The sequence below is a fragment of the Peromyscus maniculatus genome, chromosome 7, assembly GCF_049852395.1.
Source record: "Peromyscus maniculatus bairdii isolate BWxNUB_F1_BW_parent chromosome 7, HU_Pman_BW_mat_3.1, whole genome shotgun sequence".
In the NCBI taxonomy this organism is placed as follows: Eukaryota; Metazoa; Chordata; class Mammalia; order Rodentia; family Cricetidae; genus Peromyscus; species Peromyscus maniculatus.
The window spans coordinates 17,104,773-17,132,568 of record NC_134858.1 but is presented as its reverse complement, the minus strand read 5'-3'; the positions used below and the strand labels follow the sequence as shown (position 1 = coordinate 17,132,568).

Sequence of the window (27,796 nt, the reverse complement as noted above, 5' to 3'; positions counted from 1 at the left end):
TCGCATCCCCCCGGCTCTGAGGCAGGCTGGTGGTGCTCTGAGGGGAGCACATTTCTGTCCCTTGGTGAGGCCAGCCCTGCCTCCCACGGAGTGGGCACAGCATGGGCGTGGCGCCCTTTGTGCCTGGGGATCTTGTGTAGAACAGGCTGGGCAGGCGAGTGGCCCAGACAAGCCTGGGGGCAGGCTGTGGCAGGAGTGCGGGCCAGGGCCGGACTCCAGCTGTACTGTGGGTGGGAGTGGGGACTGGGGCAGAGTTGTGGGTGCCAGGGTGCGGATGTCACCCTTCCCAATCCTCTGCTGGGATACAGTGGTAACAAAAGTTGACAGAACTCCTGCTGTATGCAGAGTCAGTGTCCAACAGTGACCCTGAAATTTCAGCGGCCTCAAAGTGACTGACTCTGACCTCGTCCTCTGGGTTAAAGTACACAAGGTCTCTGTGAGGAGGTGAGCCTCGGGAAACAGTGCTGGCGGATTCCAAGGTCTGAAGTTTTCTTCTTCTTCTATGTGTTAGAATTCAGTGTGTGTGTGTGTGTGTGTGTGTGTGTGTGTATGCGCATGTGTGTGTGTGTTTGTTTGATGAGTGTGTGTGTATGTGCATGTGTGTGTGTGTTTGATGAGTGTATGTGTGTGTGTGTGTACGATGAGTGTGTGTGTATGCGCATGTGTATCCAGGGACTCCAGCCCCATGGTGCTCCTGTGGAGGTCAGAGGATAACTCTCTGGAGTTGGCTCTCCTTCCAAGGATCAGACTCAGGTCATCAGGCTTGGCAACTGGCTGAGCCATCCGGCGGACCCACAAGCGCTTTTACCAGCTTAGCCATCTCACTGGCCCAGGCTCTCTGAAGAAGGAGGCCAGTAGGGCTGGAACTGAGAGGGTTCCCTGTATAGACGTCGGGAAGTGGGGCTGAGCCGGCTCCTTAGCCTGAGAGACATAGGGAGCCACGGCAGGCTTTGGAGCAGGGGAGAGAGCAATCCCAGCGGGATAAGTGTCGGCTCCAGGTGTGAAGTGAGGGACAGAAGCATGGGTGGCCCGTGGAACTCACGACATCAGTCCAGGTCGCAGTCTGTGGGAAAGGAAGCAAAGAGTCTGCAGGAGTGGAGGGCGCTGGGCCTGGGACCTACGGCCAGTGGTGGGCGGAAGAGTCTCACCATGCATGACAGAGCTCACAGGAGGTGATGTTGTCGCCTGGGAGGTGTGAAGCAGCCGCCTCCCACACTGCTTCCCCTCTGATTAAAAAAAAAAAAGCCATTTGTCTAGTGCCTACTAACCAGGGAGGCCCGGGCCTCATATCCCAGGCACCCAGAGAAATGCCTGGTCTTTGGAGTTGTGAGGACCCAGCACCTAAGGTCCGGCCCCAACCCTCCTATTGGCTACGCTGCCGGGGCGGGTGGTTTCGATTGGTTAAAACTGGGAGGAGCGGTTCTGCCCCCTGGGAACAGCTAGGTCTGGAGTTCACTAGGGGTTACATTGGGGGGCAGGACTGGAGACCCCTTCAAGAGGGTCCACTGGAGGCGTGACCTAGCCTGGGACATCTCGTGACTCCTCCCACCCCCAGCCTCCTATGGATGCTGATATGTGCTCACCTCTCACCCCGTCCCTGACATCTGGCCAGCTGGGGTTGGAGTGACCCTGGGCAAAGGGTATGGTCCGCAGGAAGGTCATCCAAACAGACCCAGAAACCGGGCTGTGGCCGCTGGCCCGAGGTTGGAAGAGCTGGGCCATGGCAGGAATCTCCAGGGAATTAAAGGGGTGTGTGTGTAGAGCCGGCTGAGGCTAGCCTGCTGGAGGAGTGGCCTGGGAGGGGCGTGGGAGAGTGACAGGGAGACAGACAGGCAGACAGACAGACAGAGACAGGGAGAAACATACCAAGAAGCTCTGAAAGGAACCCGAGAGACCGTTCAGTGTGTAAAGGTGCTTGCTGCCAAGCCTAAGGACCTGAGTTCAATCCTGGGGACCCAAAAGGCGAGGACGTATAGAAAACCAACTTTGACAAGTTGTCCTCTGATCTCCATACACATGACACGACACACACACACACACACACACACACACACACACACACACACACACACGAATACATAAATAAGCGTAATTTTAAGAAATTTTAAAATAGACCCCAGGGAAGAGACACAGCAAGTAGACATTCATTTATTATCTTACTTCTTCAGAAGTGCCGGAGACAACCTCAAACCCTGTCCCTAGCCGGGTGGTGACGGCGGCGCACACCTTTAATCCCAGCACCTGGGAGGCAGAGGCCGGAGGATCTCTCTAAGTTCGAGGCCAGCCTGGTCTACAGAGTGAGTTCCAGGACAGCCAGGGCCACACAGAGAAACCCTATTTGGAAAAACAAACAAAACAAAACAAAAAATCCCTGTCCCCCAAAACACAACAAATGCTATCTATACCCGGTGATTGAGATCTTAAAGGCTGGGAGAAGTGGGGGCGGGGACAGAAGCTGCGGGGGCGGGAGGGGTCAGCTGAGGGGCGGGAGGGGTCAGATCCTACTTATTTGGGGACCTGGAAGTTCCCATCCTCATCCCGTTTGCACCCGCCCCTCCCGTGTGGCCCCTGAGAACGGTGGGAAAGTGGAGGAGGGGCCTGTGCTTCTGGAGCACCCCGTGAGGACTCAAGGCTTCAGCAGCCGCACCCACTTAAAGTATCTCGTAAATTGCGTTGTCCAGATACTGCGCCCTTTAGGTGTCTTTAGGATGCAGGCCCAGGGGTCCAGGCTTCAGTGGACAGATTGAACCCCTTAATTGGAGTAGGGGAGTGGTTCACCTGGAAAGGTCCTCCCTTCCCCACGATTCGGGGCCCTCCCACCCCGAGTGTCCCTGGGAGGGGACCCGAGGGAGAAGCTAGGACTTGCTGGTACCAGTCGCCGCTGGGGCGCTCTCCGGTGCCTCGGCGGGTGGCACAGGCTGGCAACCGGGGCTGGGAGGAGGAGGGGGCAATTGCTGGCGATCGCCGGCACCCCGCCTCGCGGGCCCGCCCCCAGGCCTGCCACCTCCAGCCCGGCCCGGCCTGCCGTGCAGCTGTGCAGTGTACCCAGGCGCACAGCCCTGGGCGCACGACCCGGGCGCAGAGGTAAGTGTCCAGCCCTGGGGACCTTGAAGAAAGTAGGACTAGGTTCCTTGGAGTGATTGCGGGGCTGGAAGGGCACAGCGCTCCTTGCTGGGGTTTCTAGATCCTTTATCCTAGACCTTCCTCCACCCCCACCCCCAGCAGAGAAAACTGAAAACCCCAGGAGCACTCGCAGGTCCCCTGCTGGGAGGCAGTGGAGACCCCAGGAATCCTCCAGCTCACCCTGGCTGGGCTCCTGCAAACTTTTACTTTTCCCAGGCAGGTCAGGTGTTGGTACAAAAATCCTGACCGACTCTCTACTGAGTGTACCAGAGCAGAGAAGGCTGGGTGACCGGCGCCTCTGTATTTGATGCCTCTCCGGCACCCAGAGTGGCCCAACCTGTACCTCCAAGTCTGTCTGCCTTCCCAGCTGGTCCCCGGTGCGACTCTGAAGCTGCCTGGGACCTCTTTGTCCCTTTGTCTTCCTGGTATTGAAAAATCTGTCCCGAGGGCCCGGGTTTTCTATCTGCTAGGGGGACTTCTGTGAATTATGTCACTGTTTTTGTGGGGCTGTGTTTGTGAGAGAGAAGGACACCTTTGGATTTACTTTGTTGTTGTTGTTGTTCTGTTTGTTTGTTTGTTTGTTGAGACAGGGTTTCTCTTTGTAGCCCTGGCTGTAACTCTCTTTGTAGACCAGGCTGGCCTCAAACTCACAGAGATCCACCTGCCTCTGCCTCCCGAGGCATTTCTTCGGAGCCTCCTTCTGGTCATATGTACAATGGGACTAAGAGGCCCTAGGATTTGCTTCATTTGTTGGAGGGATGCATGTCCAGATAAACTGGGGTGGCGGCATGTTCCTGTGACCTCCCAACTCAGAAGGTGGAGGCAGGAGGAGAGAAATTCAACGTAATTTTCAGCTGCTTGGTTTGAGGCCAGCATGAGGTACCTGGGCCCTTGCCCTCTACTTAAATAGAGTCCAAGGCTTCTATGCAAGGCTTTCTTTTTGTAAAAATTTACAGGACATGGTGGTGTGCGCCTTTAATCCCAGCACTTGGGAGGCAGAACCAGGTAGATCACTGTAAGTTCCAGGCCAGTCAGGGGCTGCATAGCTCATTTACGTGTGTGTGTGTGTGTGTGTGTGTGTGTGTGTGTGTGTGTGTGTTGGTGGATGGTTGGGTGGGACTGTGAATGTATGCATGCCACAACACGCATGTAGAGGTCAGAGGACAGTTTGTGGGAGTTGGTTCTCTCTTTACATTGTGTGGGTTCCAGACATTAAGCTGAAGTCATCGGGCCTGGGTGCAAGCTCCTTTACCCACTGGGCCCTCTTGCCAGCCTTGCAAGTTATTTCTTTAGGAACCCATTTTTGCTCCTCTGTAAACTGGGACTAAAGGAAGAATCCCTGAGAGGCTCGAAGGGTTGCTGGCAGGTTAGAAAAGCCATTGTGATTTAATGTCTCTCTACTGAGGGTTCCCTGCGGCTCTCACACTGGGCAATGAGCGGTCAGGATTAACTTTCTCACTGGGGCTTTGAGGGAATGACATTTCTCTCTCTCTTTCTTTCTTTTTTTTTTAAACATGCAAACGCTGATGACAATCAAAGCATGCGCGGTAAGGGGCCCTGGGCCCCAGGCTGGCTGTGGGTGGAGGTTGTGAAATTGTGGCCTGTACAGGGTGTGAGCCATTCCCAGGGCTGAGCCCCTGTGGTGCCTTCTGTCATTGAATCTGTGTGTGAATGTTTCATGTAGAAATGTATTCTCATGTTTCCCTGCGGTTGGTTAAGAGGGAGTGTGCAGCTTTTTGGGAGGGAGGGAGGGAGTCAGTGCTGGGGCTGGAACTCAGGGCCTCCAGGGTGCAGGCACCAAGTCTTCCACAGAGCAACGGCCCCGGAGCTGGGCGGGTGCATCTGGGCCCTCATCTGTGTGGCGCTCTTGCCTTGTGTGTACCTGTCTCTGCAGCCGTGATTTTCTGAATTCTCATTGTGTATGAGTGAGTATGGATGTGTCTCCGCTTTTGTGTTATGGGAGTTTCTTTTTATTTTAATTTCAACTTGACTGGCCTCAGACTTCCTCTGTAGCTGATGATAACCTTGAACTACTGACCCTCCTGCCTCCACCTATCTATCAAGTGCTGGGGTGACCAAAAGGCCCCGCTTATTCCTCCACCAACTTTCCGAGATAGGCTGTCCTCCTGTCTGCTTCTGGACAGACTGCTGGATCACAGGGACGTGGCCGCCATGGCTAGTTTAAAAACAAATTATTAACTTTTCTTTATTTCGTGTTCATACGTAGAGGTCAGAGGACAACTTTTGGGGGGTGGGAGGGCACAGGGGTTACAGACCCTCTTCCAGGCCTCTTTCTCCGGGATTTCTAGATCCTGACTGTCCTTGCCTCCCGTAGACTTTCGCGTAGTGCTCGGGTGGACAACCGGCGGGACACAGCAGCGACCTCTCCGCGGCGGCGGGCGGGCGGCCGGCGGCCCATGGATCCCGGGCTGCTGCGGCCGGCGCCGGTGAGCGAGGTCATCGCCCTTCACTACAACTACACCGGCAAGCTCCGCGGGGCGCGCTACCAGCCCGGCGCCGGTCTGCGCGCCGATGCCGTCGTGTGCCTGGCTGTGTGCGCCTTCATCGTGCTGGAGAACCTGGCGGTGCTCTTGGTGCTGGGCCGCCACCCTCGCTTCCACGCGCCCATGTTCCTGCTCCTGGGCAGCCTCACCCTGTCGGACCTGCTGGCGGGGGCGGCCTACGCCACCAACATCCTGCTGTCGGGGCCGCTCACGCTGCGCCTGTCGCCCGCGCTCTGGTTCGCGCGCGAGGGGGGAGTCTTCGTGGCCCTCGCCGCGTCGGTGCTGAGCCTCCTGGCCATCGCGCTGGAGCGCCACCTCACCATGGCCCGTCGGGGACCCGCGCCCGCCGCCAGTCGCGCTCGTACTCTGGCGCTGGCGGTGGCCGCCTGGGGCGCGTCGTTGCTGCTCGGGCTGCTGCCGGCGATGGGCTGGAACTGTCTGGGACGCCTGGAGACCTGCTCCACCGTGCTGCCGCTCTACGCCAAGGCCTACGTGCTCTTCTGCGTGCTGGCCTTCCTGGGCATCCTGGCTGCCATCTGTGCGCTCTATGCAAGGATTTACTGCCAGGTGCGGGCCAACGCGCGTCGCCTGAGGGCACGGCCCGGGTCCCGCAGGGCCACCACGTCCTCGCGATCGCGGCACACGCCACGGTCGCTGGCCCTGCTCCGCACGCTCAGCGTGGTGCTCCTAGCCTTCGTGGTCTGCTGGGGACCTCTGTTTCTCTTGCTATTGCTGGATGTCGCGTGCCCAGCTCGCGCGTGTCCGGTGCTCCTGCAGGCCGACCCCTTCTTGGGTCTAGCCATGGCTAACTCACTGCTGAATCCCATCATCTACACATTCACCAACCGAGACCTGCGCCACGCGCTCCTACGGCTGCTCTGCTGTGGCCGCGGGCCCTGCAGCCAAGGCTCCTCCAACAGCTTGCAGCGATCCCCCAGTGCTGCTGAGCCTTCGGGGGGTGGCCTGAGACGCTGCCTGCCACCAAGCCTGGATCGCAGCTCCAGCCCATCAGAACACTCGTCTCCTCATCGGGACAGGGTGGACACTAGCTGCTCCACCGGCAGTCGGGGAGCAGCAACCGCCGACCGGACCCTGGTACCTGCTGCTACAGACTGATGCTCTAACCCTCGGTCGCCCTTCGCAAAAGCAGACTGATTCTCAGAAAAAGCGCATCATCTGTAGGAAACAGCTGAAGACAGCGGGGACAGAAAAGAGGGAAGGGAATGGCTTGACTGTCCCCTAACAGGAGCAGACAAAAATGCATGCCCCTCGTGGGTGTGCCACGGACAGTACGGAGAGGAAGAAAGGGATGGGAAGGTGTAGAGGTGGTGATGTAACCTGAGCTGGGAACCCCTGAAGCAGAGCCTTTCAGGGTGGCTGGAGCAGAAGTTGAGGAGACCCGAGATTAAAGGGCAGCTTGTGGGAAGTCTTGTGGGCCCTGAGGAAGGCCTGTGACCCGGCTGAGTCAGGTGGAAGCCATAGAGACTTCTAAACCAAGGTAGAACTTGCCAGGATTCAGACCTCCACAGGTACCCTGTAACTCCAGAGGAAGGATCTTGTAAATGGGGGCTCCAGGCACGCTCAGAAGCAGGTGAAGTCTAGATAAGGTGGGCTAAGAGCTGGCGCTATGAGTGACTGGCTGTAGAGCGAGGCAGGGTTGTGGGGAAAGACAGCAAGGTAAAGCCTGGTTCAAAAAATGTGACCCTGGAGCCCAGCCAGACCTCAGCCGCCAGGCTCTCAGAGCGTGGAGTCAGGTCTTCATACAAAATACAACTACAATAAAACACCTGAGCTGCTGGCCTCAGTGTGCTCTTCCAGAATAAATGCATGCATCTATTTATTTATTATTTTGTTTTCCCCAGATAGCCCTAATCATCATTTTTAAAAGTTATTTGCTAGGCAATGGCGGTACACGCCTTTAGTCTCAGTGCTTGGGAGGCAGAGGCAGGGGCATCTCTGTGATTTTGAGGCCAGCTTGGTCTACATAGAGTGAGTTCCAGGACAGCCAGGTTTACAGAGCTACAGAACTAGTTCTAGGATAGCCCAGGCTATCCCACAAAGAAATCATGCCTTGAAAAAAAAAAAGAAGTTTTATTTATTGGGGCTGGAGAGATGGTTCACCAGTTAAGAATACTTGTTGCTCTTGCAGGGAACCTGGGTTTCATTCCCAGAACCCAAGCGGCGGTTCATAACCAATGGTAACGTCAGTTCCAGGGCATCCAGTGCCCTCATCTGAACTACGGGCACCAGACATAAAATGGTGTACAGAAATGAATGCGGGCAAAACACTCATGCACATAAACTAAATAAATCTTTTTTAAAAACCTTAAAATTTGTTTATTTATTATTCATTTATTGGGAGATAGGCTCTCACTGTGCAGCCCTAGCTAGCCTGGAACTCGCTGTGTAGACCAGGCTGGCCTAGAACTCCTGAGTGCTAGAATTAAAGGTATTTTGTTTGGGCTGGAGTTGGTGGGGGATTCCTTTACTCCCAGGCATATCAGTTCAGGCCAGCCTGGTCTACATAGTGAGACCCTGTCCTTCCCCTCCCCTGCCCAGTATTTTGAGACAGGGTTTGTCTGTGTAACCCTGTGTGTCCTGGATCTCGCTCTGTAGACCAGGCTGGCCTCAAACTCACAGAGATTCTCCTGTCTCCGCCTGGGAGAGACCTTGTCTTTAACAGTTTTACTTACTTATGTATGCTGTGCCGATGTGTATGTGTGGGCACCCACTGGCCACAGCAGGAGTGTGGAGGTCGGAGGACAACTCTCCTCAGTGTTCTCCCTCCACCTCATGGATCCTAAGGTGCAGCAAACACCTGTGTACCTCCCAGCATCTCACATACCCCCAACCCCACCCCCACCTCACATCCATTTTATTTATTTATTTTGGTTTCTCACTTTGGGGGGGGGGGCTGGTTCCAAGACAAGGTTTTTCTGTGTAGCTTTGGAGCCTGTCCTGGAACTCTCTCTGTAGACCAGGCTGGCCTGGAACTCACAGAGATCCACCTGCCTCTGCCTCCCGAGCGCTGGGATTAAAGGCCTTCACCACCACTGCCCAGCTGTTTCTCACTATTTATGACAAATATTACCCTATGTCCTCTGGTGAAAAGTTCTTTTAGACTCTTCCATCAGCCTTAGCCACCCGGAGAATCAGTCATCTTACTTGCCCACCCCACAGATAGCATAGGTTTAAACCGGCCATTAGACCTGCCTGTGACCTTGTCAACTCTGGCCATAATCATCTGGATGGGCACATGGTCTTGGGCACTAATGTGGTTGCTCACTGCTCATTTCTGCGCAGGTCCACGGACTCCTTGGTTCTGCGTGTTGAGGCCACTCACTCCAGCTCCCACTTTGAGACAATATTTCTTGTAGCCCAGGCTGGCTTCGAACATCCTATGAAACCAAAGACCTTATTAAACTTGTGAGTTCTGTTTCCTGGGTAAAGGTGTGCCCTACCACACATGGCTTGTGCTGTGCTGGGATAGAACCCCGGACTTGATGCATGCTTGCAGAAGCCTCACAGAGTTACAGTCCCAGCCGTCACCCTCCATTTGGTAGATGAAAAAAAACTGTAAATGCTGAGTTCCCGCGTGGGCGGCCCAGTGTCTTAGCAAGGTGACCCTCGGGGGCCCCAATGCGGGAGAGGTCTGTCTACCTGGTATTTGCTGCTCTTAAAGGGGTCTGGGTAGACTTGACTAACACTCCCTCCAAGGTTCTGCACTGTTGCCTGGGGGCAGTAGAGAGCTCTGATTTGTGTCCCCAAAACACTTGTTTCCCACGCCATCCCTAGCAAGTCCCCAGAAGCATTCAGGACCCCTGGCACTTGCCTGGCTGGTGGGCGGGTGCAGGGAGGGGTGTGTGGATAGGGGAAGGATATTTAAAGTGCAGGGTGCCGCCTTGCAGCAGTCCTGGGAATTGCATCAGTCAGAGGGCTGGCGGCTTCTGGCCTCTGGCTAAGGTGCAGCGTGCCTCCTTGAGACCATCATGGGAACTACAAGGAGCATGAAAGCGGATGGTGATGGTGATGAGCACAGGCTGGGGCTGTAGGCCACGTGTGCAAAAAACAAAACAAAACAAAACCTGAGTCTCTTTCCTCGAAGGCAAGTTCCTGCGAAGCCTGGGGGCACAGCAGGGATCCTCCCCACAGTTCTCATACCTTTCCTGGTGTGTTCATTTGGTGGTTTGACAGCAGTGAATTTAGAGATTCTGACACTAAATTTAAAAAACACCCAGTTCCCTACTTAAATATTAATTTTAAAAAGGTGGAACTTTCTGGGAACTTCCAGAAGTATTCTGTGGGAAAATGACCTGAAACACAAAATTCTCATTCTGTTTTTTGTTTTTGGAATAGGGTCTCACTATTGTAGCCCAGGCTGGCTTTGAACTCACTATGTAGCCAAGGATGTCCTTAAAATTTCCGACCCTATGGGGCTGGAGAGATGACTCAGCGGTTAAGAGCACTGACTGCTCTTCCAGAGGATCTGGGTTCAATTCCCAGCCCCTACACAGCAGCCCACAACTGTCTGTAACTTCTGTACTAGGGTTTCTGACACTCTCACACAGACAGACGGATTTGCAGCCAAAACACCAATGCACATAAATTACAAATGAATTATTTTTAAAAAGTTCTGATCCTAGCTGGGCGGTGGTGGCCCATGCCTTTAACCCCAGAACTTGGGAGAAAGAGGCAGGGGGATCTCTGTGAGTTCCAAGCCAGGCCAGCCTGGTCTACAGAGGGATTTCCAGTAGAGATAGGGCTATACAGTGAAACCTTGCCTCAAAACAAAAACAAAAACAAAAACTCCACCCTTGTCCCTCAGCTCCCAAGGTGCTGGGATTACAAGTGTGCACCACACTCATCTGTCCACATCATTCTTCTGTTTTGTTTAAATTATTTTGTTTTTTGAGACAGGGTTTCCCTGTGAGGTCTTGACTGTCCTGGAACTCACTCTGTAGACCAGGCTGGCCTGGAACTCACAGAGATCTGCTTGTCTCTGCTTCTTCTTTTTTTTTTTTTTAATTTTTTTTTAAAGATTTATTTATTTATTATGTATACAGAGGAGGGCGCCAGATCTCATTACAGATGGTTGTGAGCCACCATGTGGTTGCTGGGAATTGAACTCAGGACCTCTGGAAGAGCACTCGGTGCTCTTAACCTTTGAGCCATCTTTCCAGCCCCTGTCTCTGCTTCTTGAGTGGTAAAATTAAAGGTTTGTGACACCATGCCCGTTTGTTTGCTTCCTCAGACAGAGCCTCAGTATGCAGCCCCGGCTGTTCTCAAACATTCAATCCTTCTGCTCCTTTGTGGTAAATGTCTTTTAAAACTGTTCCTTTTTTCATCGTTTATTCATTTCTTTTCTGATACAAGGTCTTGCTAGGTAGCCCAGGCTTGCTTTGAACTGTAGGTAATCCTACTAAGTGCTGGGATTACAGATGTGTGTGGCCCCATCCAGGTTTATTTATGTTCTTTTATGTATATAGGTGTTTTGCTTGCAGGCATGTCTGTGCACTGCCTACCTGCATGGTGCTCACAGAGGTCAGAAGATGGCATTGGGTCCCCTAGAACTGGAGTTACAGATAGCTGTGAGCTATCATGTGGGTGCTGGGAATGGAACCCAGATTCCTTTCTCTATAAAAAGCAACAAGTCCTCAAAACCACCGAGTCATCACTCCAACTCCTAAATCAACTCAACTGGGATTGACATAATGTTAAGTATCATTTTGATAATTCTTGTTTTATCCCTAAAAATGTTGAGTTCCAAGATACAAGCCTTAGAAAAACTTATTAAAACAGATCATAGAGATATTCAGACACAGAGGAATTTAAAGGAGAACAAACCTCATCATTACATTATAAAATTAGAGAGTAACAGCCCAAGGTTATCAAGCACCCTTAGTTTATCCAGTCACCTTGTGGGAACAACTTCCAAATGACAGGTATCCCCAAGGCTATGCAAGAGCTGTCTGGATTCCTGTGGAAATGTTTGAGGAGATTTAAGGAAGCAATATTCTCATATTCACCTTTTGTGAAGCAGATGTTAAATTCATGGTCAACTAGTAGCAGAATTGTCCCACAAGACTGGAGAGACTTGGGTACAGCAGTATTGAAGTCTTGTCCTCAATTACAGTGGAGGACCTGGTGGAAAGATGAGGCTAAGACCACTGAACAAGGGAGTAGGGCTAGAGGTATTGAAATCTCCCCAAGACCAACTTCTTGGAGAGGGCAAATATGCTGATATACAAAAATAGTCTCTATATGATGACCACACCCTGGCTATATGCCACACAGCACCTTTGAATGCTTGGGACAGAGTTGAAGAAGTTGGAAAGAGAATTGAGCCATTTACTAAAGTTATACATGGCTCATAAGAAATCTTCAATCACTTTTTACAAAGATTGACTTCAGTTGTAAATAGAATGATACCAAATTCAGAAGCTAGACAAATAATAATTGAATTTGTGGCTTTTGAAAATGCTAATTTGCTGGGCAGTGGTGGCACATGCCTTTAATCCCAGTACTTGGGAGGCAGAGCCAGGTGGATCTCTGTGAGTTCAAGGCCAGCCTGGGCTACCAAGTGAGTTCCAGGAAAGGCACAAAGCTACACAGAGAAACCCTTTCTTGGGGAAAAAAAAAAAGCTAATTCACAATGCAAATGGGTAATTAGGCTGTTAAAGACAAGAAGAGCACCCTAGCCAGGCAGTGGTGGCGCACACCTTTAATCTCAGCACTTGGGAGGCAGAGCCAGGCAGATCTCTGTGAGTTTGAGGCCAGCCCTGTCTACAGAGCAAGATCCAGGACAGGCACCCAAACTACAAAGAGAAACCTTGTCTCAAAAAAGGGGGGGGGGTGTTGGGGATTTAGCGAGGCCCTGGGTTCAGTAATCAGTTCCAGATCAAAAAAAGAAAAAGAAAAAGAAAAAAGAGCACCCTGAGAGGAATGGATCTGAGATACAGTCAATATTGAATCTCATAACCATGATAATGCTTGGATAGGAGAGATGGTTTCCAGAGGCTTGAAGAAAAAAATAAAAATGCCAGTTGTTTTAATTGTGGCAAACAAGGTCACCTAAAAAGGGACTGTAGACAGGGCATTCCTAGAAACAACATTTTTTTTTTTGGAGGAATAATCCAAACAGAAGGCCCCAGCCTTCTAGAGTATGCAGAAGGTGCAGCAAAGGCTGACACTGGACCAATGAATGCAGATCAACAAGGGACAGACAAGGTAACCCTTTGCCATTGGGAAATGCCTTAGGGGGCCTCTCACAGGCCCCCATGTCAAATTTGGCTCAGTCATTCCCTGTCACCATGGGGGAAACTCCTCCACAGAGCAATTAAAGGACCTAATATCTATTGTAAAAACATACTGCTCTGGATGATAGTACAGCTTTAAAAAATAAAACAAAAATTTCAGGAGAAACTATAAAGCAAATATTTTGGCAAACTTTTATAAATGATCAAAGACTAAAGCTAAAAATACAAATAAAGGACATTGTAATTGAAGGTCTTATAGACATAGGAGCAGAAGTAACAATAATTGCACCAGAATCTTGGCATCCAAATTGGCCTCTTTAGGAGGTAAATGTTCAGCTTTTAGGGATTGAAACTTTACCTCAGGTAAAGCAAAGTGTGAAATGGGTCAAATGTATAGGGCCAGAAGGACAGAGAGGAACATTAAAGCCATATGTGGCTAATATAGCAATGAATTTATGGGACATGATTTGTTACAGCCATGGAATACCCAGATTAACATTCTTCCAATCTCAGAAACAAACCATAAACTAACATATTTTTCTGGGAAAAATATTAGAAGGTGTTATAAAGAACAGTCACCAACCATTCAGGTTGTACAAGAACAAGGCACAACAGCTGTTGATCTTTCAAAGGTACCAACAGCCCTACCTTTAGTAAACTGACATACCTATCTGAGTAGAACAATGGCCTTTGACATCAGAGAAACTGCAGGCCTTAGAACAGCTGATACAGGGGCAGCTAAATGCTCAACACATTAAGGAATTGACCAGTCCTTAAAATTCTCCAGTATTTGTTATGAAAAAGAAATCTGAAAAAATGGAGAGTGGTAACAGATGTAAGAGCTGTTAATAAGGTGTTTCAGCCAAATGGTTCTTTAAAACCTGGAATTCCCTTGCCTTCTCTATTACCTAAAGGATGTTCTATTATAGCCATTGATTTAAAAGTCTGTTTCTTCGCTGGGTGGTGGTGGTAGTGGTGGTGGTGGTGGTGGTGGTGGTGGTAGTGGTGATGCACACCTGTAATCCCAGCACTTGGGAGGCAGAGGCAGGCAGATCTCTGTGAGTTCAAGGCTAGCCTGGTCTACAAAGTGAGTTCCAGGAGGGGCACAAAGCTACACAGAGAAACCCTGTCTCCAAAACCAAAAAATAAAAATAAAAATAAAAATAAATCCCTAAAACAGACTGTTTCTTCACTATACTTTTACAAGAAAATATAGAGAAAAATTTGCTTTCACAATGCCTACTTATAATAATTCTCAGCCTGTTAAGAGATATCAATGGAAGGTTCTCCCACAAGGAATGTTAAACAGCCCCACTCTGTGCCAATATTTTGTACGACAGCCATTGGACATGATTTGTGTACAGTTTTCTCAATCTATAATTAACTGTTACAGGGACAATATCTTACTAGCTGATTCAAATGTAGATACTTTAGAGAAAATTTTTGAAGAAGTAAAGAAAAAAAAAAGTAAAGAAAATTTTGCCTTGTTGGGGATTACAAATTGCTCCTGAAAAAATATAAAGAGGAGATTCTATTAATATATATAAAATAGGTTTATAAAAAATTCAACCCCAAAAGGTACAAATCAGGAGAGGTTTTTTTTTTTTTTTTTTTTTTTTTTTGTTTTTGTTTTTGTTTTTTTTTGTTTTTTTGAGACAGGGTTTCTCTGTGTAGCTTTGTGCCTTTCCTGGAATTCACAGAGATCTACCTAGCCCTGGCTCTGCCTCCCAAATGCTGGGATTAAAGGCGTGTGCCACCACTGCCTGGCATCAATTGTGGACTCTTAATAACTTTCAAAAATTGCTGGGAGACATTAACTGGCTATGACACATAATTGAGTTAACAACTCAAGTACTGAGTAATTTGTTTCAAACCTTACAAGGTGACAACGACTTAAATAGTCCAAGAAATTTATCAGCTGAAGTTGAGAGAGAATTGGCTTTGGTAGAAAAGAAATTATAGTATGCACATGTGGGTTGTTTGGATCCAGAGTTTGACTGCATTCTGGTTATTTTACCTTTTATGCATTCCCCTACAGGAATTTTAATTCAGAGAGAAGATAATATCTTAGAGTGGATATTTTTACCACACAAACAGAGTAAAACATTAAAGACCTATGTAGAAAAGCTTTCTGAGTTGATCCTAAAATGACAATTGAGACGTTTTCAATTGGCAGAAATAGAACCAGCAGAAGATCCGGAGAGGTAGGAAGTCACTGGTGGCTGCTCCTCTGCTTCTCTGTGTTTTCAGGTTTTACCCTAATAGCTGACTCCTGGTTTTATTGATAAGATTAATTAGACTTTTGATTCACTTTGCCAGTTACATTGTCATGTGATAAATATCTGCACATGAATGAGCTTTGATAAATCTCCACAGCCAGCTCACAGGGCCTGTAGATTGGACTTAGAGAAATAGACATTGTGGTCTTAGCCAGGGTGTCAGGACTACACCACCACGGTAGAGTGTGATAAGATGCCATCTTGGTAGGAGCCTGGGACTGCAGCTTTATCTGCATTGGTTTCAAGTCCTGAAAATGAACATTGAAAAGGCTGAATTCACCTGGGGTTTCCAGGAATTTCCCACACGGACCAACATCTTTTCCTGGCATTCCTTTCTTTACTCAGTTGCTAAACACAAATACACTAACTTAAAAATTATATAGTCAATCATGGTGGCTGGCTACATTAAAAACCCCAGCACTTGGGAGGCAGGATAATCACTCTAAATTCAAGGCCAGCCTGGACTACACAGTCTCAAACATAAATAAGTAAAGCTGGGAACTGGAGAGGTGGCTGGATGGTTAAGAGCATTGACTGCTCTTCTAGAGAACCCAGGTTCAATTCCCAGCACCCACCCACATGGCAGCTCACAAGTGTCTCTAATTCCAGTTCCAGGGGACCTGACATCCCATGGCAAAACATCAATATACATAAAATTTTTAAAAATTAATTTGAAAAATAAGTAAAGCTAGGTGAGAGAATACAAATTTGTAATCTCAGCCCTGGGTAGATGGAGATTCAGGGTTCAAAGTCAGCTTTGGCTACATAACATCTTGTCTCAATCAATTAATCAAATAATAAATGTTGCTGGGTGGTGGTAGCGCACTCCTTCAATCCCAGCACTCAGGAGGCAGAAGCAGGTGGATCTCTGAATTCGAGGCCAGCCTGGTCTACAGAGGAGTTCCAAGACCGTCAGAGTTCTTACACAAAGAAACCCTGTATCAAAAACCAAAATAATAGTAATATAGTACATATTTTATAATTTTTGTTTTTCTTTATCTTATGTGTATTTTGTCTTCACAGTGGGGGGCAAAGGAGGGTGTTGGGTCCTCTGGAACTGGAGTTACAGATGTTTGTTCCTACCCTACTGCAGGTGCTGGGAATTGAACCTGAGTCCTGGGTCCTCTCGAAGAACAGTGTTCACAACCACTGAGCCATCTCTCTAGCACCAATAAGAAACAACTTTGTTTTTGTTTGTTTGTTTTTGTTTTTGTTTTTGAAGACAGGTTTCTCTGTGTAGCCCTGGTTATCCTGGAACTCGCTCTGTAGACCAGGCTGGCTTCGAACTCAGAGATCTGCCTGCCTCTGCCTCCCGAGTACCGAGATTAAAGGAGTTCGCCCTCCCCACCCGGCTACAACTCTATTGCTAAAATTAATTTATGTGGGTACACGAAGGGCAGAGACCAACTTGCAGGAGTTGGTTTTCTCCTACCATGTGGATGCTGGGATGGAACTCAGGTTGCCAGGAGTGGCCTGAAGCACCTTTACCCACAGATCTGGGCATTCCAGTGCCCTCAGATGAACACCACACCTCTCCTACTGAAAGATAACCCGAGGGAGAGAGATTGTAGAACTCAACAAGGGGCCTCCACAATGGCTCAGCAGGTAAAGGAGCTTGTTGCCAAGTCTGACTGCCTGAGTTCTATCCCCAGGCCCCACAGAGGGGAAGCTGGGGATCAGTTTCTGCAAGTTGTCCTCTGATCTCTGCACAAGCACACACAACACACAAAGTCAGGTAAACAAGCCCCGAGTGATGTCACAGCCTTTAACCCCAGCCCGCAGGAGGCAGAGGCAGGAGGGTCTCTGAGTTCAAGGCCAGCCAAGGATAGACAAGGAGGCCCTGTTTCAAAACGAAGTTAAGGGCTGGAGGGATGGCTGAGTGGTTGAGAGCACTCGTGGCTCTTAGAGGAGTCAGGTTTGATTCCCAGCTCCGCATGCTCACAACCATCTGTATCTCCAGTGTCAGGGAATCTCAACCTCCGTGGGCACCAAGGATTCCCGTCCTGTATCTACATACATGTAGGCAAAACAGTCATACATAAAATTAACAAATGGGATATTTTTTAAGTTATAGGGCTGGAGAGATGGCTCATCATTTAAGAGTACTTGCAGCTCTAGAAGCGGACCAGAGTTCCGCGGTCTACATGGTGGCCCACGACCACCTGTGACCTGAGAAGGCACAGCACGCACACGGTGCACAGACATGCATGCGGGCAAAGCACCCACCCACACCGACTAAAACACACATTGAGATAGACACGTTAAAAAGTTATTTTAAGAGATGTATCTATCTCAACAGGTAGGTGGGTCCAGCTGGACCGTGTGGGGTGTGGGAGGGTCCGAGGGTGCAGGACAGCCTAACCCGGAGGCAGGCTCCTGGGGCCGCCCAGACCCACGCCCTGCTCCCTCCGCCCGGCACCTGCAGGAAGGGCTGGAACCGCCTCTGCGTGCCCGCCGCCGCTCGTTTCCGCCCTCCCGCTCCTCCCACGCGTGCCGCCCGCGACCCCGCAGCACCGCTGTCCCCGATCCAAGGCCCCCAGGGTCCCCCTCGGCTCCTCCCGGAAGCGAGGCGCGTGGCGGCGCGGCGGCGCGGATTGGACGCGTGGCACCCACAGAGACACCCGGGGGGTGGGACGGAGGTGAGCGAGCGCCCGCGGAGATGCGGTGGGGAGGCAGCTCCGAGGGCCGCCCGCGGTCGGTCGCGCGTGGGGCGGTGCACGCGGTGGCGGGGGAGCGCGCGTCCCCCCGGGTGCGCACCCGGGCCGCCCGCGTCGGGTGGCGGCCGCGGCCGGCGAGTGGAGGGCAGGGGTCGCCCGCGGCCGGCGCCCCGGGACTCTTATTGTGACAGGGTGGCGCGCTGTGCTTAGTCACCGTGACCCGCGCGGCGGAGGCGGAGGCGGAGCGCGGCCATGGCGGGGTGAGTGCGCCGCACCGGGCCGGGGCCCGGGACCAGGCCCTGCGGGCTCTCCAGGCGTTGGGCTGCGCCTCCGAGCGGTGGGGAGGCCGGCCGAGCAGGCGCCGGGCACCGGGGCGCCGCTGCACGGCCCCCCGCGCAATGCCAGGCCTGAGCTCCGGCAGTGTGGTCACGCGTGACAGCCGCCCACTTTCGGGGGCCCCTGGAGCATTTCATCGCCCCCCGCGGAGCGCTAGTAGACCTCACACGGCGGGGAGGGGGCTGCGACTCCAGGCTGAGCCCCGGAACCTGGGGAGCCAGATGCAGATCCTCTCTCCAGACCCCCTATCCAGAACATAACTGGTCCCCGGCCCCAGGTCTCCAAGGGTCTCCCGAGCCCCTGCCCTGCTCACCGTGGGCGTTCCCGGGGCGCCACACTGTGCCCCAGAACCCGGCCCCTTGGTGTTCCCTGTGCAGACCTCGTTGTATTGCCAGGCCTTCTCTGTCTTCCGCTGTGTAACACCCTGGAGCCCAGAACGGTGCCTAGCTCATACTTGGCAGGCTCTGTGGATTTCGGTGAGGTGTTGAGGAAAGGAATTTGAGTTGTTGGAGGAAGGGCAGGGGAGGGTGGCTGGCGCAGAGCGGGTGGAGAGGTTGGGGAAAGGGCCTATGTGGGACTTGGCAGGCCCTGGGCGCGGGTTTCCACTCCTGGGCTTGGTGAAAGGTGTGGGGCGATTCTGAGCAGAAAGGGACGTGAAGGGACGCGTTTCTTAGCCGGCCTTCGGGCTAGAGAGTTGGGGAGAAGTTAGTTTGAATGGAGCCGGGTGTGTCCAGTTTACGTGGCTTGGCAGACTGCTCTAGAAACCATTGCTTAGTTTTTCAAAAGGCAGCCTGGCTGGGCATGTGGCACACACTGTAATCCCAGCACACAGGAGGACCAGAGCCAGCCTTAGTTACATTAGTGAATCTGAGGCCAGCCTGGGCTACCTAAGACCTTGTGTCAAAAAAAAAAAAAAAAAAAAAAAAGGAAGCGTGGCAGGGTCTGGCCTAACCCTCTGTCCCAGCCTTGTGCTCTTCCCTCCCTCCAGGCCCCCAACTGCTAGTGGTGGAACTGTACCTTGTCACCCGGAACCCCATGCAGCCAGAACCCAGGCCTAGCGGGGCTCCCCGCAGCAGCCAGTTCCTGCCCCTGTGGTCAAAGTGCCCCGAGGGGGCCGGGGACTCGGTGATGTACGCCTCCACGGAGTGCAAGGCCGAGGTGACGCCCTCGCAGGACGGCAACCGCACCTTCAGCTACACACTGGAGGACCACACCAAGCAGGCTTTTGGCATCATGAACGAGCTTCGGCTGAGTCAGCAGCTCTGTGACGTGACCCTGCAGGTCAAATACGAGGACACCCCAGCTGCCCAGTTTATGGCTCACAAGGTGGTGCTGGCCTCCTCCAGCCCGGTCTTTAAGGCCATGTTCACCAACGGGCTTCGGGAGCAGGGCATGGAGGTGGTGTCTATCGAAGGCATCCACCCCAAGGTCATGGAGCGGCTTATTGAGTTCGCCTACACGGCCTCCATCTCCGTGGGCGAGAAGTGCGTGCTGCACGTGATGAATGGGGCAGTCATGTATCAGATCGACAGCGTGGTCCGAGCCTGCAGCGACTTCCTGGTGCAGCAGCTGGACCCCAGCAATGCCATTGGCATCGCCAACTTCGCCGAGCAGATCGGCTGCACCGAACTCCACCAGCGTGCCCGGGAGTACATCTACATGCACTTCGGGGAGGTAAGTGAGGTCACAAGGAGTGCGGCCGGCCATCCCAGCCATCTCCCCCTGAGACTGGAACAGTTATTCAAGTCGTCTGGTGCTCTTCTTTCCTCCTGTTCCTCCATAGGGTCTCACGTAGCCCAGGCTGGCCCTAATCTGGTTATGTAGCTGAGGATGGCTTTAAACTCCTGATTCACCTCTCTCGGCCTCCTAAGTACTGGAATTACAGACATTCTCACTCACAGTTGACTTAAGTGGCACTAGGGACGGAACCCAGGGCTCTGTCCTTGCTAGGTGAACACGCTGCCCGTAGAGTCCGAGCCCCAGGACTTCATTTTTTTACAGTCTTTTTTAGGTGAACTGATTTTTTTTTTTGGGGGGGGTTGTTTGGTTGGTTTTTCGAAATAGGGTCTCTCTTTGGAGACAGGTAGACCTGGCTGTCCTCGAACTCACAGAGATCTGCCTGCCTCTGCCTCCCGAGTGCTGGGATTAAAGGTGTGCACCACCACCGCCCGGCTCTGAAGCTGTTTTTTAACTCCTGTCCTTGCTGTCTCATTCTGAGTGCTGCGATCACAGGTGGGGGCCACCATACCCCGATAAAGTAAAAATTGAAAATTCTTTGACATTTATTTGCATGTGTGCTCGTGCACATGGACAGGCTGATCTTGTGCAGAGGTCAGAGGACAGCTGGCAGACACTGGGTCTCTCTCCACCTCACATATGTTTCTAGGCCTAAACTCTGGTCAGAGGGCTTGGCAGAAAGTGCCTCTACCCACAACACCGCATTGCTGGCCCAAAAACCCAGGTTCTGAGCCCCTAATGTAAATATAGTGAGACCCTAGGAACAGGGGAAGGTCAGTTCTCACAGTACCTCAGCAGCTGCTTTCTCTGGGGCTGGAAGTCAGGACAAGCCAGATGTGATGGCTAGTACTTTTAATCCCAGCACTCCGGAGACAGAGGCCGCCCTGGGCTACACAGTGAGATCTTTCTAGAGAGAGAGAGAGAGAGAGAGAGAGAGAGAGAGAGAGAGGAGGTGGGGGGAGGGAGGAAATAAGAGTTTCCATATGAACAGCTGCTCAGCAAGCATCCCCACCTCATGCTGCAGCCCTGCGTGGGCTTTGTTGGCTCACTTTCATTTTCACTTCTTAGTACAGGAAGTCTTCAAGGTAAGGTGAGAGTCCTTGGCAAAAGTCACAGTCAGCAGCTCAGGGTGGCAGCGACCAGAAGGGCTGTGCCCCGGACGTGACAGTGCACTCTGAACATCACCAGCGCTCAAAACCCCAAGTCTCAAATGCTCCGAAACCTTTTTGAATGCCCATGTGTCACCTTCAGGTGGACAGTCCCACACCTGACCCCACAAGATGGGACAGGCATAGCGTGGCTCAGTTGACAGAGCCTTGTTCCGCTTGTGTGAGGTCCACCCCACCGCACATAATCCAGATGTGGTGCGCACCTTTAGTCCTCGCACTGAGCAGGCAGAGGCAGGCAGATCTATGAGTTGGAGGCCAGCCTGCTCTACATAGTGAGTTCCAGGCCAGTTCCCCAACACACACACACACACACACACACACACACACACACACACACACACACATCTTTCAAGCTGTGTGAGGTCAATGTGGACCAGCATCAATGTATTTTGTTTATTTAGATTTTGGAGACAGCTGGTTTTCATAGCCCAGGCTTGTCTGGAAACCAAGATTCTCATGTGTCCGGTTTCCAAGTGGTGAGACTTGAGCCACCAAGGCCCACGTGAAGTTCTGTTTATGCCTCGTTTTCCTCCTTGAGATCTCTCATAATTTGTATAAAATATCCCTACATCTGAAAAAAGCCAATCTGAAACACTGCCTGTCAATCATTTTATATTTTATTTTATTTTGATTTTAGGAGACAGGGTTTTTCTGTGTAACAGCCCTGGCTGGCCTGGAACTCAGAGATCTGTCTGCCTCTCCCTTCTAGGGATTAAAGGCCAGACAGGGTTCAATTAAAGTTAAAACCCAAATCAAACAATACAGATGCCTAAAGGGACCCCACTGTGTGCGGGTGCGGGGCCGGGAGGGCGCCCAGCGCGCAGCCTCTCACCTGCGCCCCCTGCAGGTGGCCAAGCAGGAGGAGTTCTTCAACCTGTCCCACTGCCAGCTGGCCACGCTCATCAGCCGCGATGACTTGAACGTGCGCTGCGAGTCAGAGGTGTTCCACGCGTGCATCGACTGGGTCAAGTACGACTGCCCGCAGCGGCGCTTCTACGTGCAGGCCCTGCTGCGGGCCGTGCGCTGCCACGCGCTCACGCCGCGCTTCCTGCAGACGCAGCTGCAGAAGTGCGAGATCCTGCAGGCCGACTCGCGCTGCAAGGACTACCTGGTGCAGATCTTTCAGGAGCTCACGCTGCACAAGCCCACGCAGGCCGTGCCCTGCCGCGCGCCCAAGGTGGGCCGCCTCATCTACACGGCGGGCGGCTACTTCCGGCAGTCGCTCAGCTACCTGGAGGCCTACAACCCGAGCGATGGCTCCTGGCTGCGCCTGGCCGACCTGCAGGTGCCGCGCAGCGGGCTGGCGGGCTGCGTGGTGGGCGGGCTGCTCTACGCTGTGGGCGGCCGCAACAACTCGCCCGACGGCAACACTGACTCCAGCGCCCTGGACTGCTACAACCCCATGACCAACCAGTGGTCGCCCTGTGCCTCCATGAGCGTGCCGCGCAACCGCATTGGCGTGGGGGTCATAGACGGCCACATCTACGCAGTCGGGGGTTCCCACGGCTGTATCCACCACAGCAGCGTGGAGAGGTGAGTCCCTGGGCCCAAAGGGAGGGCGCCTGCTCTTGTCCCCACCTCCAGAGGAGGCCGAGCCGATGGGGTGTTCATCCTCAGTGCCCAGGGTTGGGGAGTGCTGGAGGGCTGTCCCACACCTATAGGACTCATCAGCACGCTGGGGACAGTGGGAATCACCACAACACGCGAACTGTGTTATCCTGTGTGGTTACACTGAGATGGATCCTCTGAACTGGGTGTCGTCCCTGGACTCTGGTCCCTGGCTTGAATCCAGTTCTAGGTTCTATCCCCAGTACCGCCAAAAGAGAGAGAGGAAGAAAGAAACGAGCTGGGGATGTGACTCGGTTGGCCGAGCGCTTGCCTAGCACCACATCAGCCTGTAATGCCTGTCATCCCAGCGCTTGAGACCGGGAGGCAGGAGAATCAGGAATTCAAGGTTATCTTTGGCTGTATGGCAAGTTCAGGGCCAGCCTGGGATACAAGAGACCCTGTCTCCAACAGACAACTGTCCCCCGCAAATTTAGGGCTTGTAGTAGGGGTAGGAAAATGAGAAAATTTGACAAATGTGTATTTGTGGTGCTGGGAATAGAACCTAGGGACTTGTGCATGCTAGGCCAGCCCTCTCCCCCTGAGCTACTCCCCTCTTCCCCCCTCCCCCGCTGCAGCCTGAAAATGGAAGTTTAAACAAATGCCCTAGGGGCCTCTAATGTGTGTGGTCTGTGAATAGGATGGTGGGATGATGTGTCACCCTGAGCGGGCCGCTTTCAAGAAGGACAGGGGCACTATTAATAACTCCAGGAACACAGGTATGGACTGGATGCTGCCGGGCCAACCGGGACGTGTTCACCCCATCTCTGATCATGTTGCTTGGAGGAGGACCATCCGAGCGGTAGCCTAGTTGTTAGACTTCCTTGGGGTTCTGGAGTTGGACAACCGCTCCGATGTCACTTGGTGACCCTGGATGTCCTACCCCACACTTCTGATGCAAACCTTACTTGCGATGTGAGCTCATGCGCTCTGAGGTGAAGCACACAGGTGATACAGCATGAAGGGTAAACCTGCTGAGGTTTAGGGGACCTGGCTGTGGCTTCCACAACTGGTGGCTGTGAGCCTCAGTTTCTTCCTCTGGAAATGGAGCTGCTGATCCCCTCCCTTGAGAAAAATAAAGAGATGAGGGCCAGGAGGTGCTGCACACCTGTCACCCCAGCACTGAGGAGGCTGAAGCAGGAGGATCGGGAATTCTGGGCTAGCCTGGGCTACACAGCAAGACCTTAGCTCTAAAATAGAGTGAATAAAAAAGTGCCAGCAGATGGTGGGGCTTCTGGAAAGGAAGGCAGCTGTGGCCCCCAGGGTGACCATGGTGTGATCGTGTCCTTCGCAGGTATGAGCCAGATCGGGACGAATGGCACTTAGTTGCGCCAATGTTGACGCGGAGGATTGGCGTGGGCGTGGCAGTGCTCAACCGCTTGCTGTATGCAGTGGGGGGCTTCGATGGGACTAACCGGCTTAACTCGGCAGAGTGCTACTATCCCGAGAGGAATGAGTGGCGGATGATCACCCCAATGAATACCATCCGGAGTGGGGCAGGTGAGTCGGGTGTGGGAAGACCACGCCAACCCAGCTCTGGAGAGACTTCCTCCAGCTGTCCTGCCCTCTTCCAGCTTGTTTCTGTTTGAGTCAGGATCATATGTAACAGACTGGCCTCAAAATTGTTATGTAGCTGACTTTGAACTCATGATCCTCCTTCTTCAGCCTCTCCAGTGCTAGGACGACAGGACAGGCCTGCTCTACCACACCAAAGTCCAGCTTGATTTCTAAGGAGCTCCTCCTGGAGAGAGTGATGGAGGGCAGGAAGGCAGCTACCGAGGTCGCCCTTAAAGAGGCCTCCGAGTGACCCTCCACTGTGTGCTTCTGTCTAGGGGTCTGTGTGCTGCACAACTGTATCTACGCAGCGGGGGGCTACGACGGACAGGACCAGCTGAACAGCGTGGAACGCTACGATGTGGAGACGGAGGCCTGGACCTTTGTGGCCCCCATGAAGCACCGACGGAGTGCCCTGGGGATCACTGTGCACCAGGGCAGGATCTATGTCCTCGGTGAGGCCCAGGAGGCGGGTCAGGGTGAAGAGGACTCTTGTGTCCAATCTTTTCTTTAAGTTTTGGTGCTGAGGATAGAACCCTAGGAACACCTGAATACTTGGCAAGTGTTCCATGACTGAGCCACTCCCCGGCCCTCACTGGGGGATTCTGGGCAGGGGCTCTACCACTGAGCCACACCCCAGCCCCTCACTGGGGGATTCTGGGCAGGGGCTCTACCACTGAGCCACACCCCAGCCCCTCACTGGGGGATTCTGGGCAGGGGCTCTACCACTGAGCCACACCCCAGCCCCTCACTGGGGGATTCTGGGCAGGGGCTCTACCACTGAGCCACACCCCAGCCCCTCACTGGGGGATTCTGGGCAGGGGCTCTACCACTGAGCCACACCCCAGCCCCTCACTGGGGGATTCTGGGCAGGGGCTCTACCACTGAGCCACACCCCAGCCCCTCACTGGGGGATTCTGGGCAGGGGCTCTACCACTGAGCCACACCCCAGCCCCTCACTGGGGGATTCTGGGCAGGGGCTCTACCACTGAGCCACGCCTCAGCCACCCTTACACCCCCACGTCTCCACGCTGCTTCCCTGGGGAGTCTAGGCAAGGGTTCCACCTCATCCCCATCCATTCCAAACAGGTGGCTTTTTTCCTCCCGTTTTCTGCTGTCTTGTCCTGGGCATTAGACTGAGTCCTCTTCACTCTCTCTGCAGGAGGCTATGACGGCCACACATTTCTAGACAGCGTGGAATGCTATGACCCAGACACTGACACCTGGAGTGAGGTGACCCGTATGACGTCCGGCCGCAGTGGGGTGGGCGTTGCCGTCACCATGGAACCCTGTCGGAAACAGATCGATCAACAGAACTGTACCTGCTGAGGCACTGGCTTCCCTGAGCACTGACAAGAAAACAGTCCATCCAGACCACTGCTTTCTTTGTACAACAAGAAAGGAAGGAAGAAAAAGAGAGAGGAAAAAACCAAACCCCAAACAGAAACCACAGGGACGGAAGAGGCTGCGGCAGAAAGCATCCCTCTCCAGGACGGGCAGCCGGGATGCCTTGTAAATGACACTGTGGAAGACCAGAACTAAAATCCATGTGCCCATCTGTCACAGCCCCTGGAGCATCCAAGACAGCCCGCCTGGGATGTGGTATGGAAGGGGCACCCTCCCAAGTGAGAGACCCCTATACCCTCTGGCTGGGGACGAAGCCACCAGCATCCAGACCCCCTTCCAGGGGGCACAGCCAAACCAGGGGTCACACGTGTTTTCTTTGGTCCCTGCAACTTGGTGATCAATTCTAGGCGACAAGGGGAAGCGGAGGCCAGTGAGGCCACGGGGCTGAGGCTCCCTCAGGAGCTGTGATCCCCAGGGCCAAGCCTGGACAGAGACCACGGGGCCTCTAAGCTCTGGATGGTTATTTTGTTAAGTAGCCCTTCTTTAACTTTCCCATGGAAATTAAAAACAGATTAAGCAGTGTCTTGCACACAGGTCCTCAGAGGGAGATTGGAATCCCTCAGGGAAAGACAGCTCTTCTATTGAAATACACTCAGCTCTTGATCGGGCTGGTATTTGAAACCTGTCTGTTTTCTCTGCTTACCATTGTGCATTCTGCTCACATAGGACATCCTGCGCCCTCCGGGCCACAGTCTCCGTCAGTTTTAGGTGCAGTAGATGCCAATGACCTAACTTCTGTGCCACTTCCCTGGGGACTCTTGTGTTTGGCTTGATTCTGAGACAGGGTATCATGTGGCCCAGGATGGCCTTCAGTTCAGACCCTGAACTCCTGATCTTCCCTCTGCCTCAGATCCTGAGTGCTGAGATTACAGTTGTACACACCACGCCTGGTTCCTGCTTGTCCTTTTTGTACCCAAGCAGCAAAATAAAGATTTCTGGGACCTTGAGTGTGGCTCAGTGGATAGAGAGCTAATCATGCATGAAGTCCCTGGTGGCATCCCTCACATGCATAAACCCTGGTAGACCACATGTGTATTCACCGCAGCAGGAAACAGAAGCAGGAGATAGGTTCAGAGTCATGTGTGAGTACAAAGCCAACTCAAGGCCAGCCTGACCTACACAGGACTTTGTCTCAAAAATAATAGTAATAATTATATTTTACACACACACACATATATGCACACACTTGGTTTTTCAAGACAGGGTTTCCCTGTGTAGCCCTGGCTGCCCTGGAACTAGCTACATCTCAAAGGTCTACCTGCTTCTGCCTCCCAAGTGCTGGGATTAAAAGCATTTACCACCATCCCAGGCTCTTAGTAATATTTTTATTTTATTTTATTTTTGTTTTTTAAGACAGGGTTTCTCTGTCTAGCAGCCCTGGCTGTCCTGGAACTCATTCTGTAGCCCAGGCTGGCCTCTAACTCAGAGATCCACCTGCCTCTGCCTTCTGAGTGCTGGGATTAGAGTTAAGCACCATGGCAACCAGCTGATAATATTTTTTTAAATAATTTTATTTTATGTTTTGGTATAAAGGTGTCAGATTGCCTGAAACTGGAGTTACAGACAGTTGTGAGCTGCCATGTGGATACTGGGAATTGAACCCAGGTCCTCTGGAAGAGCAGTCAGTGCTCTTAACTGCTGATCCATCTCTCCAGCCCCAACCAGCTGGTAATTTTTTGTTGTTGTTGTTGTTTTTGTTTTTTGAGACAGGGTTTCTCTGTGTAGTTTCGGTGCCTGTCCTGGAACTCACTCTGTAGACCAGGCTGGCCTCGAACTCACAGAGATCCGCCTGCCTCTGCCTCCTGAGTGCTGGGATTAAAGGCGTGTGCCACCACCGCCCGGCTCTGGTAATATTTTTAAAAGCATAGAAGAAAGGAAGTTTAAGGTCATCCTCAGCTATATAGGAAGTTGAAGGCTAGCCTAGGCTACATGAGACAAGGTCAACAAATTTCCTCAGCTGGAGATAGCTCAGCAGGGGGGAGGGGCTGGTCCTGCCTCAACTCAGTATGTCTGACTTGGTTGACCCCCAAGGGAGGCCTTACCAAGCCTGGACTTTTATTTTGGTGCCGGGGGTCAAATTCAGGTTCCCTTGCTTGTGCAGCGAGCATTTTACTGACGGTTGTGACCGCAAGTGACTCACACTTGTTTTTGTTTTAGAACAGATCCTGG

At 52.4% G+C, this 27,796-nt stretch overlaps 2 protein-coding genes across 5 annotated transcripts; both read left to right on the top strand.

Annotated features, from left to right (window-relative positions):
• Nucleotides 1-167: 167 nt before the first annotated feature.
• On the top strand, nt 168-7,715 carry S1pr5 (sphingosine-1-phosphate receptor 5). Of its 2 annotated transcripts, XM_076575789.1 has the most exons (3): nt 168-479; nt 2,169-2,297; nt 5,459-7,715. In XM_076575789.1, exon 3 carries the CDS (start codon nt 5,541-5,543, stop codon nt 6,741-6,743), a length of 1,203 nt encoding a protein of 400 aa, XP_076431904.1. In that variant the 5' UTR covers nt 168-479; nt 2,169-2,297; nt 5,459-5,540; the 3' UTR covers nt 6,744-7,715. The 2 variants fall into 2 exon arrangements, with proteins under 2 accessions (XP_076431904.1, XP_006987076.1); XM_006987014.4 differs by lacking the exons at nt 168-479; nt 2,169-2,297 and adding an exon at nt 2,689-3,084.
• Nucleotides 7,716-17,585: 9,870 nt separating this feature from the next.
• Keap1 (kelch like ECH associated protein 1) lies at nt 17,586-26,574 on the top strand. 3 transcript variants are annotated; one of them, XM_006987015.3, is made up of 6 exons: nt 17,586-17,801; nt 19,144-19,829; nt 21,909-22,594; nt 23,961-24,166; nt 24,499-24,675; nt 25,383-26,574. In XM_006987015.3, the coding sequence occupies exons 2-6, from the start codon at nt 19,191-19,193 to the stop codon at nt 25,547-25,549; spliced, it is 1,875 nt and encodes a 624-aa protein (XP_006987077.1). In that variant the 5' UTR covers nt 17,586-17,801; nt 19,144-19,190; the 3' UTR covers nt 25,550-26,574. The 3 variants fall into 3 exon arrangements, with proteins under 3 accessions (XP_006987077.1, XP_076431903.1, XP_006987078.1); XM_076575788.1 differs by lacking the exon at nt 17,586-17,801 and adding an exon at nt 17,927-18,079; XM_006987016.4 differs by lacking the exon at nt 17,586-17,801 and adding an exon at nt 18,103-18,631.
• The last annotated feature ends 1,222 nt before the right edge of the window (nt 26,575-27,796 follow it).